This window comes from Saccostrea cucullata, unplaced genomic scaffold (assembly GCF_032062105.1).
Source record: "Saccostrea cucullata isolate Sc308-1 unplaced genomic scaffold, CSIRO_AGI_Scuc_v1 ctg146, whole genome shotgun sequence".
NCBI lineage: Eukaryota > Metazoa > Mollusca > Bivalvia > Ostreida > Ostreidae > Saccostrea > Saccostrea cuccullata.
This window is the reverse complement of record NW_026919274.1, coordinates 555,038-568,248: the sequence shown is the minus strand read 5'-3', so window position 1 is coordinate 568,248 and position 13,211 is coordinate 555,038. Positions and strand designations below refer to the sequence as shown.

At 35.2% G+C, this 13,211-nt stretch overlaps 1 protein-coding gene across 1 annotated transcript; it reads left to right on the top strand.

Moving 5' to 3' along the window:
- Positions 1 to 372: 372 nt before the first annotated feature.
- On the top strand, positions 373 to 12,538 carry LOC134283826 (uncharacterized). The gene is made up of 4 exons (XM_062766330.1): positions 373 to 508; positions 5,519 to 8,308; positions 9,866 to 10,427; positions 10,539 to 12,538. The coding sequence occupies exons 2-4, from the start codon at positions 5,560 to 5,562 to the stop codon at positions 11,725 to 11,727; spliced, it is 4,500 nt and encodes a 1,499-aa protein (XP_062622314.1). The 5' UTR covers positions 373 to 508; positions 5,519 to 5,559; the 3' UTR covers positions 11,728 to 12,538.
- The last annotated feature ends 673 nt before the right edge of the window (positions 12,539 to 13,211 follow it).

Below are 13,211 nucleotides of genomic sequence, written 5' to 3'. Positions count from 1 at the left end.
CTACATCTTCATGTTGATAACTATAATTTCTTTTCATTTATCATTGACTTTATACATCGATGAATCCATTTGATAAGCAAATGCACTAAAATTTCTATTTAACTTTTAAAAGATTTTTTTTTTTTGCGCTTTGAAGAAATGATCACTATTTCAGCTTTGAATAGCTTGTGCTGTCTTTGCATGGGTGCTTTTAAAATTGTGAAAGTACTTTTTGAAATGCTAAAATTTGTTTGCGGCCGATTTGATGCTTTCCATCAATTTAACTTGTTTATTAATTCATTGATTTATTTTGCTCCTCTTTTCGTTTCTTTTTTTTTTAATACAGATCTTAAAAATATATAGTGACGAAAAGTCTCGTGATATCATTCCGTCATACATTCCACCAAATCGCACTGCGTTGTTGATGCGTGTTGATCTCAGTGCAGAAAGTTAGCAAAAAAATAGCAGTTAAAACCCCCTAAAAATCACATTCTATCGAATTGGATGTTAAAATTTAGTTTCTATTTGTGTAAGTATGGAAATGTTGACAACAAGCGTCTGGTTTAATGCAATCCTTGTAGAAAAAGCACTTGAATCGTCTGCCCTGTAAAGTGAACGCTTCGTGAACATAAAGGAAATCGCCTAATGGCGGCCTCGTGTGCTTTGAAACAATATTCATGAATTTTTAATAAAGATGTACTTATTTCTCGGGAGTTGAAATCTAAGAATCACAAACACATTTCAGTAATAAAATAAAAATATGTGAATTATACTGAAGTTTAATTTTTGTGACTGACAGCTTTTGAGTTACCCCCTTTGTGGGCCTTTCCATTGTTATTATGCTATAAATAGATACAACAGCATCCATGTGCTTTTTTTCACGGGTACGTGCATGAAAGCCAAATGTTTCATGGTGTTTGACTTCTTTTTCAACATATGCATACATTGTAATTAAGATATAAGTGTTGAAAATGAAATGTCTGGATAAGTATTGATAATTACAGTGATTAAGATCATTAATGTATCTATGTATACACATATTAAACTGAATTTGATTACATTTACAAGAGGAATTTCATCTCATTTATTTACTATTTCTTTAATGCAACATTTATAGTTAATACCAAGAAGTATAACATCTTCAAGTGGATAATTGACATAGCTTTCAGCAATATTAATAATGAAAATTTAAGATGTTTCATGATTTATTTATTTATTTTTCTGATATTCAGCATATTAAGTAGTTCATATGAAACAATCAAACATGCAGTGTTTTTTTTAAATTATACAATAGGCCTATACCTAAAAGTATAACATCTTCAAGTGGATAATTGACATAGCTTTCAGCAATTTTAATAATGAAAATTTAAGATGTTTCATTTTAAAGATTTGTTTATTTATTTATTTATTTTTCTGATATTCAGCATATAAAGCTGAGTGATTTTCTGCATGTTTGTATTAATATCAATTCGTTTTTGCTTAACAATATCAGAGTATGTGAATTCCTACTGGCTTTGTTTATGAATTTTGGATATTTTGGAAACTGGTAGCCTTTGGTTACTGGCTAAGTCACATTGGAAGTGGGGGGGGGGGGGGATATTACGGAAGGGATGTTCTCTCTTGCTTCTTCGGTTATGGAGACCCACCCCCCACCCCCATTAATTTTTTTTTGAAATCTCAGATCCTTCATTGTAGTTGTATTTTTTGACAAAATTATGCTACCTGTAAAGGCTATAAATTAAATATTTCTAGATTTGCATCCAAATTTTTGAAAAATTCAGGCAAGGAGGGGGTTTATTACTGGTATATATTTTTATACAAATTTTTTGCTGATCTGATCAAATGATGCAGATTTTAAATTGGGGTGGGAGGTTATTAAACTTGCCATTACAATCAGGAATTATACTTTTAAAAGTGTATGTATGTACAATTTCCAGCAGCCCCATTGGACAAACTTGACGCCTTTTTCAGCATGTTTAGTAAACCTTCCTCAATTTTCAATTGCCCTTGGCAGGCTATCTGTGCCCAACGTTAATTGTACAGTAGTGTGTGTGTGTGTAACATCCTTTGGTTTAAAAAAAGGATCTTGTGTAAGACCCCTTTGTTTCAGAAGTGAAATTGATTCCTTAAAAGTAGAATTGATTGGAAACATTCTTGATTTATTGTGTTGATGAATCAGTGACGTTGTAGTATCACTATGAAACATCCTGTTTAGCCAGATGATAACTATAGATAACACCAAACAGCCACTTTACATATTGAACTAAAGGCCATATCCTCATCCTAGAAAGTTCTAGATTTTAAAAGAATTTAATAAAATGTCCTTTTAGTGAAAAAGTTAAAAATTCTTACATCAATGATATATCATATATATTCATGGAGAATTTAAATCAAATGAATTAGATAAATCTTTAAGTTAATATCTAGAGAACAAATTTTATGTGATATATGACAATGGTTTCAGGTTAAAATGCAAGAAAGTAGACAGTAAAAGATTGCGTGGATCTTAAAGAAGAAACCTTAAACGATACCAAGCTACTTCCTTCTGGGGTAGATTGGATTGAAGCATTTTGATATGTCGTAGGGACTGTACTATACTTTGTTATCTGAGTGACCCAGTTTTCATGATTATACTCATTGTATTCAGTTCAGTGAATAGGAAGATTTGACTACCCACATTAGTACTGAATAATGTATTCCTGTATTAAACATGTTAAAGCATGGTATGTGAACAGAAGTTTCCAGGTCCACAGAGATTTTATTCATAAACCCTGGTCTGTTACAACTGATTCCTAACTTTTACTTTGAAATAAATGGAAACACTAAGTCTTAGCTTTAAGATCTTGTCTTAATATATATATATATATATTGTAAATTATAAAGTTCAAATCAAAGAACATGTTTAGATTATTTAATCTTGGTGGGATTTAATTCAGTATCCACTGATTAGGTTTACAAAGAAGAGTATTGAGTTATATAACTTAAACAGTAATCAAAAGAAGACCTGTAAAATGATGTATAGGGTGTATTTAATCTAGCATATCTAGTGGCGGGCTCTAGAACTTTAGATTTAGATACTCTAAACATGCTTTAAAAAAAATCAATGCATGTCACATCATGAAGAACTTCCCTCCCATTTCATACATATTCTGTTATTCATAGAAATAGAATGTTACAGTGAATGTAGTTTTGAATTTGAACAATCATGAGAGGATAAGAAATTATCAGGGATTTCTCCATTTGGTGTACCTTGACCAGTGTACCTTACAGATGCCTTTGTAATAGACCTGTAGTTAATTAACAGCATATTATTTTTAACTCTTATCCATGTGGGTGAATTTTTTCATTATTTGCTGTTGCTGCTATTTATTTCATTCTGTGGCAGGATAATGGGAAAGCAATTTTTACTTTGTTAGATAACAGTCCTGTGACTCACAGTGACTGTGCTTCACAGTTACTCAGTTAGGGTCATTCTAGCAGGAGAGACTTGTAACTACTATGTTGAAAGACATGAGGAGAATTGATTCCCTCTAAGGACACTGTCCAGGTGTTAAGCAGACTTAATTCACAACAACAGATGGTCACTGTACCTTTGTTATGCAAGACCTACTATAAACTTATTCATGAGAAAGGTATTGGCTTGACATTATGGTGACAGTTATTAGTACTTTTGGATATTTTATGAAGATAAAAGACCCTAAATGTGATTAAAATTTTAAAAAACAGAGCCTGCAAAGCATTGTATACATAGTGTAGGCCAGTTTCACATTTCTTTTTGTATATATCCATGACTTGGACATGAGTTGAACCAGAATTGATGAACTCATATTGCCAGTAAATATTGTCATTAGCAGTTTTAGGGTAGAGGGAAACAGATAATTTGTATTCATAAAGACTAGAAGATGTATTGATAAGCACACCATGCTATTTAACAGATAGATAAACATGACTAAGGCACACGGCTTGTCACTTGGAGGTACCCTCCAGAAAAATTGGTCAGCTCTGTTGATTTGTAGCACCTGATTGATTTCAGTCAATACAACCAAGTCATTGTTAATTGATTTATTTTGTAAATGAGGGAGGGAAAAGGTGATCAATATATTCTGATGTATGTATAACGTGTGTTGAATGAATAAGTAATAAGTGGATTGTGTGTCGTAGATTGTAGTCAGATATCTACTACATAGAACTTCCATGTTTGTAAATGGTGGGATCACCTCAAGCAATGTCTTACTACACAGTGTATATAGTGTGACTGATCTACACAAATATAGATACAGGTGTATGCACAAAATTTACTGAAATTTTTAATGGGGTTTTAAACAATTCTGACATTTTGGAGCCTTTTTTTCTTACTGGAAAGTCTGACTGGTATACTGTTCCAGTAATTCTTGTGAAATTGGTAGTTGAATTCTGTTAATGGTGGAAAAGAAAACCAGAGTTTACAATGAACCTAGAGAACTAAAGAATCCTTGTTATACAAGCCCTGACGATATTATTGATCTCTTTATGTGTCTCCAATAAGCCTGTTATTGATTTATATAGTACTGTACAGATATCTGTCTACACTAGCAATTAGCTTCAATTCCTTCTTAGAAAATTTAGGTTATTCATAAATGTTTTCTTGGAAAGGAAAGTAAAAATGTTGGGTAGTGGCATGCTTTTTGATTGTCCAATGACCTTATTTGTATCAACATATTCTTTCACTACATTCCAAACACTTGCTGTTACAAACACAGAAATATATATTTAGTTTGGTTTGGTTCATTATGAGATATAATTTAATTACAATTCTAGAATCAAAAGGCAGGTTTAGTACAATTTTGTATATATAATATATAATTTTCAAGTTGTAAAAATTTTTGTAGAAAAGCAGATATTGATAACTTTAATATTGGTTTTAGAAACTGTTTGAATTTGAACAAGGTAGAGTTAGAAGTTATCTGAACCCATGGCAGGTGTGTGGAGATAAAATATACATTGTGAGTGTGTGTTAGGTGGGGTGTTTTACACTACAAGTAGTTGTTAAATAACCAGAAATTTCCACATGGTTCAGTGAATTTCTTTTCAAGGCAGGGGACTTTAGACTGATTTAACCTGTAACCTTGGGTTTTAATTTTGACTGAATATTAGGAGAATTTTTTTTCTTGTGGATCCAGTAGATCTGTGTATTTAGCATGCTGCTGAAAGAGGGTTCATTTTCTGGGAGTCTAAATATCAATTGAAAATGTGTTTCCATTTAAAGAAAGTGTATTACAATTTTATTTGATTTATTTCATTGCCATAAATTAAAAATATGTTAGTCTCTAAACTTTTATAATAGATAAACTTATATCCTTGGAAAATAAGAGTATTAAGGATAATTATATATTAGGTATATGCCTCGATCTCAATCGAATGAAACTGATTGAAATCACCAAACAATTAACTGTTGTGTACTGTACACAAGAGACACACTTTTCTCCTATACATGTATGTGTATTATATAACTGTTTGTGAAGTAGCTAGAGGACTGAGATGTTTATATTGTATTTTACAGATGAGAGAGATGAGTTAGACAAATAGGTACCATGACTGGTAATGATGCCTGGTCACTCTACCTCTACCAGGACCTTCAATCCATTGGACATCCTTGCCAATGCTGCCAGTCTTATACCCAAAACAATGACCCCCCAGCAGGACACCGTGACCTCTGACCCCGCCCCAGCCCAGGACAATGTCTCAACTACCGAGGATCTGGAGAAAATGTTTGATGAACACAATTATGGCAACTCAAAGAAAGTTGTGGTGAATAAAATTAGTCACTCAAGTTTCTCAACTGATCTTGGACCTAAAGGAAAAGACGGAGGGAAGTTGAAGGACAACAGTAGAAGAGTGATAGTGACAGTAGTTAATCGATCCGGAGACCAGCGAGTGGTGAAGACGTTTAGTAGTGTAAAAGCTGTCAAAAATATCCTCAAGTCAGATGTAAGCATAGACAAAGAAACTGAGGAGGAAGAGAGAAATGATGCCTCCAATTCTAAAAATGTTTCCACACCTTCTCTTGATTCCTTGCCTGGGAAGAGCAAAGAAGATGAGAAAGCAACAACAGATGCTAAACTCCAGGTAGAAGTAGCCACGCCAGGTAGTGTGAATTCAAAATCAATAGACACATATCAAGCAGTGCAAAATACCTGTGAGAATGAGACACAATCCAATACCTCAGTAGGAGAGAATACGGGGAGCAACTCTAGTCATCCATCAAACAAAGAGCAGGTGAATCAAACACAGGTGACTTGTGTGAACACAAATAGCCCTGGGGAAGACCAAGGTGAGAGCAGTAGTGCTACCTGTCCATCAAGCCATCAATGTATGAAAGAAAGTTTTACAAGTAAACAGTCCCAGGAGATGCCAGAGCATAGCCCCAGCCAGGATGATGTGTGTGAGTCCTGGTCCCCTGCAGAAGAAGGACATTCTGAACAAGGAGATAAACAAAAAACTGAAAGTGACCATCCTGCAGTTGTGTGTGATTCTTCACAGGAATTAAATCCAAAAATGACCATTTCTTCTCCTGGGACTTGTTTTGAAGTTAGTTCTGTTGAAGGAGAGACTGAGCATTGTGCAATTCATAATAATGATAAACCTAGTGTTTTATCTGATCATAAACACCAATTGCCTGGTGAATTTTCAGGAAAAAAAGATTACATTGGATCCCCAGATGGGTGTTGTTTTAAGCTGTTTGAGGATACCAGTGACTCTGAAAGTTGGAGATACGAGGGAAACAGAGGTGATATTAGACTCAGTTTAGATTTAGACTCACCTAAAAGTGAGCGAAATGAAAATCCTTCACCTGCATCTGAAATGGGAAAGAGGAAATCTTCTGACACTTCTTTAGAACCTTTGTTGAGCCCCAAAACAAATGAAGAAAATGATGTGCAGAAGTTTTCTAGTGCTGCATTGATCAGTAATATGGATCATTGTTATGCTGGGCCCACAATTAACCCAAAGGCTGAAAGCAACGTTGAAGATGAAATCCAGAAAAATGAATTTAACTCTAGTAGTTCCTCAGAAGAATGTCATAAAAACAGTATAAATTTGAAAGACCTACTCCGTAATGGCAAAAATATCATATGTGGACCTTTTGACAAAAGTAGCCCAAGTAAACTCAATCAAACAAGAGATGCAATTGTGGCTGTTGTGGTAACAGAACCTCAAGTAGCAAAAACTGTTCAAACAACAGCACCCAAGGAAGTGTCTCCAAAATTTGGGAAATACCGCATTGGGACTTTTGCCTCGGTGAGTAACACTGCCATGGGATTGGAATCTCCTACAAACAAGAAAGGTCCGGTCAAGGCCACTTCACTACTGACCAATACAGTATACACTAACAGTGTCCCTTTGGTGGTCAGTCAAGGAGCAAGGACTTCACAGTTCTCGGACTTGACTCTCCAACAAGTCTTGGAAAGAAAATGGGTCAGTGTCACAGATCACGACCATGACTACTGTCTCCCAAGAATCCAGGGCCCTCCACCAATGTCCAAACAGAAAAAGTCGGAGGATAAAAAAGCCAAGAAAGTTGTTCAGACGGACAGCACAGACACAGAGTCCAATGATGAGTTTATCCCTGATGAGGATAGTTTACCCAGCTCTCCTCAGCCCACCCCCACACTGCGACACAGGGCTCACAAATCAGAGAAAGTGGCAGACTACATAAAGGGGGGCACCTCTGATTCCAAGCTGAAGATTACTGGCAAATATCAAGATGATTATATTTACTTTCTGAATACGAAGTTGAGAAGTCGTCGTCGAACTACAAGTGTGGATCAGAAAAGTCTACCACCCAACAAAATTGTGGTCCCTCTCCCAAAACCAGGAGACATAGTGGTTCCACATTTAACAGATGCAGATTTAGAGTTGATTAAATCAGGCAACAGTGATAAAATACCACAGAAAATGTGTTCAAATACAGACAATCTTCAAGGTTTGAAACCTGCAGTCCAGCCCCAAACATCAGGGACAAGTTCAAATAACATCTCTGATGAGGAAAGCAAACTCATCAACACTATTCTGAGTATGGAAAATGGGGAGCAGAACCCCCCAGGGCCGGTGACTGAGATTCCAAACTTTGGGGAGACCCCAGCTCTGTTTGGGGGGTCTAATGATGACATCCTGAATCTGACCCCTGAGCAGATGGAGATCCTCTTTAATGCCATGGACGAGGTTCAGAGTGAATCCCCGGACATTTCTAGTGCAGAAAACAAGTTTAACTTGGATGTTCCCAACTCAACAGTGGCCTCTACCTTCCCAACAGCTGAAGTGTCAGGCCAGCAAACCCTGCAAAACTCAAACGGTAAGTCTAGAGCTACAAAAGTTTAATCACTTTGATGATATTTCTGAAACTTTTTTGTACAGTAATTGTTTTATATTTATGATAAATGAAGTATTGCTGAAAATTTGATACAGGGAACAAATTAATATGTTTATTGGAAAGATTTATTTATTGTGTTTATTATTTATTTACAACTCAATTACAATTGCCTGGGGCAAAATACAAATCCTTGACAATATTTTGATTCGTCATGATTAACAAACTAATTATTCATTCAAACTCAAAAAGAAAAAAATAGCACAAACAGGCTTTGAATATTAATGAAAAATAGACCATAAATAAGTTTAAAAAAACATCAACAATTCATTAAAATACAAGCAAAGGTTGTTAAAATGTCTTTCAGATTATATACATGAATTATGTGATATTGATGGACAGTTACATAATTTAATAATCAGATAATCTTGTTCTCTTAAAGTCACTTATTTTGTCATCTGTTAAATTCACTGTCACAATAACAATAGCTGTGTTAAATTTTGATATATGAGTTATCAAACACAGATAAGTGCAACAGTATAGTATTTCCTAAACGCACAGAATTTAATAGACTCTACCTACATATCCATTACATAAAGCAGAAGTGTAACATGTTTTCAGCAATTAAAAAATATAAAGGTGTCATCTTATTTTTTGAAGGTTGATCTTTCTAAATTATGAGATTATAAATTGTTCATGCATTGATATATTCAATAATCTATGTTAATGGGTAAATGTAATACTAGAAGTGTTGTGATTTTCCTATATTTACGCCATTAATCCTCTTAGTCCTGATCATGACTTGACACCTGACTTTTGAGCTTTAAGCAAGGTATAATTTGAATCAGATACCAGGCACAGTTTTTCACTTCATTTACTATGTTTATGCCAGCAACGACGTGAACAATGCATAACTTAAAAAAAAAAATCAGGACTTGACAATCCAGGGAGAATATACAAAAGCGAAACAGAGAAAATATTTCATAATGAAAGTAAAGAGTTTTTTAACATGAAAAATTAATGATATTACACGTACCACATTAATACTCTGGGAGAAGGGGATGGGGGTTTACATTGATTCAGAGGGCAGGTCTACAGGTACAAGTGTGTTAGTATGAGAAATTTAATCAGGTTAGAAGTATTTGCTAGGATGTAAATTAAATCCTCTCTCCAGAGTGTTCATTACATCTGCTCTCTAATTACCCTGAGATCTTGCTCTACACCAGGTATCTTAATGCCACAGCTGCTAGGTTTATCTGCAGACTGGGGAACTCAAACTAGGGTAATGAGTAATACATTTGTTGCAATATTTAATACACTTGCAAATGTTCTTTGTTCAGAGTATAAATACATGTATTGACTAATGGCAGAATTTGTCATTTTGGTATGGCCTTGAACTCAAGCATTAGAACAATTATTTATTAAAGATTATGTCTTTAATAATGAATGAATTAGCTTCTTAATTGCTTTAGTGTATCCTAATTTTTCTTTAATAGTATTAAGAAAAAAATTAAAGATTGTTTCTTTTTGCCATTTGTTTAGATCTAGAAGTGGTTCCAACTAGCAAACCATCAGCAGGAGTAGGTGTCGCTACAGGGAGTTCCTACCCAGAACTGGCCGCCAGTCCTCAAGTAAAATCCTCACTGGACTTGTTTGGTTCTGAAATGAAACTCTTCTCAGAAGCTTCTGCCGTAAGCAGCGAGACCTCACAAAAGCCAGAAATGCCTACAGAAGAAGCCGATTCCTCAGCTCCATGGATCGTCACTGTGAGCATGTTCTGGAATGACTTGCCAGCCATTATGATAGATAATGCCCCTTTTGTAAGATTGGTGGACATTCATAAACAAATTTTACCTGCAAAAGACACCGGCATTCTCAAAAAACGATGCCAGCTTTTGGGAATCGAGGTCCTGAACTGTACAGAAATGCAGCGTTATTTTTTGGTTCAATATGGCAAAGCATTCAACTCCAAAAGCACCCTAATTATCAGTAAGGATGATGCCAAGTCACTGATTGGTTATTACGTCAACCCTGGATCTCATCCCCCCAGAGTGAGGTGTCGGTCCATTGGAGGAAAAGCCAAGGTTGCTGTTCATAGTAACAAGTAAGTGTCATATCAAGGCTTTCTTAGGAAGAGAGACACAGTTGACATCTTTATTAAAAAAAATCATATTAGATTGTAAGTATATTTAGAATATCCCTTTTTTCATTTCAGAAATAGAAAAAGTCATTCAAGGGCAGCAGTAGAAGTGGAAGAGAAGAGAGAGGTCAACCCAACACCAGTGGTCCCTCCCCCCTCCGTGGTCCCCCCTAACCCCCTAACATCAAGGACTCGGCACAAAAAAATCAACTTTCTGGAAATGCTAAAGGGCGACTCCAATAATAATAACACTACAACGGAGGAGGGTGAAATTGATATCAAAGAAGAGGCCAAGCCTGATAAAACCAAGCGTGCCTCCAAAAACAAAACAGGGGCAGAGCCAAAGGGTTCTACAGAAAAGAGACAGAAAATGGAACAGAGTACAGAAGAGAATAAAAATTGCTCATCAGAAGAAACAGGAAAAAACAAAAGTGATCAAAGTAAACTAGAACAGAAAATTGAATTGATTAAGAAGGATGTAAGTTTACAACCTAAAAAGCTTAAGTTTGGGAAAAGTAAGAAGTACCCAGGACCTTTGAAAGTAAAATGGACAGTTTTTAGCAATAACAAGAAGCAGTCTACAGCTGAGGATAAAGAGGAGCCTGGTTCAGGGAGCAGGGAAAATATTCTCTCTGTGGTGCACAAGGACATGACTCTCAAAAATGGACAGGGAGGAAGGATGCAGGCGGGAAATGTGTTGTTAGACTTGTATAAAGGACCATTGGATCCCTGTATTCGATGTTGCACATGCGACAAGTTATTTTCTATTGATAATTTTCTGAAACATCTGCATGATGTGAATGGATCTAACAAACTTCTTGTTGTGAGACAGCCACAGGCTTTTGCTCTTCGAGATTTGAATCCAACATCGTACCAGAAGAAACTGTGGGAACATTTCTTTAAGAAGAGAAAAGCATATAATGATGAGTTAAAACAGAAAAGAATGGATAAAGACAAACAAACTCAATTACAGAATAGAGAATCATCAGATGTCAGAATTAGTGGTCGTAAACGCAGACCAAAACAACTACACCCTATAGAAAATTATCGCTATAGCTTACCTAAAGGCTCTGTGAATGCTAGTGATAAAATGGAATGTTGTGATGCCCCGCCTCCAAGCAAATGTAGGAAGTCAGTGGACACCTCCACCTCGTGTGAAGACATGGACTGTGAAGATGGTACAGAAAGTGTGGTGACCTTGACCAATGGCCCAGAGGTCATTAGTTTCACGGCTCTAGAAACGGAAAGGGCATTTGATGTGTAAATCATTAAAAAAAAATGTGCTAAATCTTGTTAGAGGTAGATGGTTTTGATTAATGGGAGATAACTCTTAGACCTGTGCCTAGTGTTTTAATGTTTATGTGCATGAAATTTTATTTGTCTTTCATTATTTGTTATGAATGATTTCAGGGACAATATAAAGCATTGTTCTGCTTTTATTGTACATGTTCATGTCTTTTGATTACCTATCTCTTTTAGTGGTAATTATGTTTACAGGGGCATGCTGTTCATTTGTTCATTGTTAATCATGATTTAAATCTATCTGGTTTCTGTAATGAAGTTATTTGATAGGCAGGTAAAACAGGTGTGCATAGCTCTATACTATTATTGAACAATATCAGGAAATTTATTCTTACTCTGAATACTTTAAAGGAAAATTACTGAATTATTTCTGTCCATAAGATATCAGATGTATGATGATGTTGTAAAATGTATTTTTGAGCACAAGGCTTAAACATTTATTTTCTTTAGACAAATATTTTTAACGTTAGATTTTTCCACTAGATCAAAACTTTTTTCCATTTCTTTAACATATTGCTTTATTTTGGTAGGGGGTTCATTTTTGTGAAACTTTCCACACTCATTAGATGTATGACGTAATAGCCCACTCTTCCTGATATTTTCTTGCCATTCTTCAAGTATATATATTCCTCCTGTATGAAAATAAAAAGCTAGAATGGGTAAAGACCAGCTTAGTCTTAGCAATATTGTACTAGGTCACGCATGCCATCAGTTAACACACAGCTATGTATAGTTAAAAGAATAATCATTTTTATTTATTTACTATTCCTATTATTTTAACAAGCTAATTCAGAGAATTCGTGTCCCCCGCTTAGGGAAAAAGTCGGCTCCCCCTGACTGAATTTGTAGAATTATTAAATGTATACATGTATACTGAAGCAAATAAAATACATGTATGTCAATATGCATATAAAGATTTGATTGCTTATTCTTTATTATGTGTATAGAAGATTTTTTTATATGGAATGTTTATCACACTGTAATGATGATTTTATAACCTCATAAATTTTTCATTTCACATGCTGAATACTATCATTTAGTTAAAAAAAAAGGGGGGGGTATTTAAAAAAAAAAAAAAAGGATCGACCGAGAACCGATCCCGGGATCTCTCACACTTGAAGCGAGAGACATAACCACTAGACGACGGAATCGCTTAACGCACTGTAAAGTATATGCAGAATTAAAGTCACATACATGTATACATGTTTTCATGTTCGGTATTCTCAAAATTTTACACAATCCATGGTGTTTGATTTATCTAGCCTTTATTAAACAGTTCTAATAGATGTAATAAGAACATAATGTCCGCCGAGAACCTGTTTCATACGCAATAACTCTCCTCATGCCCCTGCGCTAAAAATAGCGACATGTAATACTATAAATACTAATAAAACAAACGGGGCGGGGCACTTTGAGAGGGGCGAGAGACGTCCTAGGAGTTTTGGT

Coding starts and splice junctions, on each gene's coding strand:
- LOC134283826 (XM_062766330.1), top strand. CDS start 5,560: ATGATGCCTGGTCACTCTACCTCTACCAGGACCTTCAATCCATTGGAC. Junction 8,309..9,865: donor AACCCTGCAAAACTCAAACG/GTAAGTCTAGAG, acceptor CCATTTGTTTAG/ATCTAGAAGTGGTTCCAACT. Junction 10,428..10,538: donor GTTGCTGTTCATAGTAACAA/GTAAGTGTCATA, acceptor TTTTCATTTCAG/AAATAGAAAAAGTCATTCAA.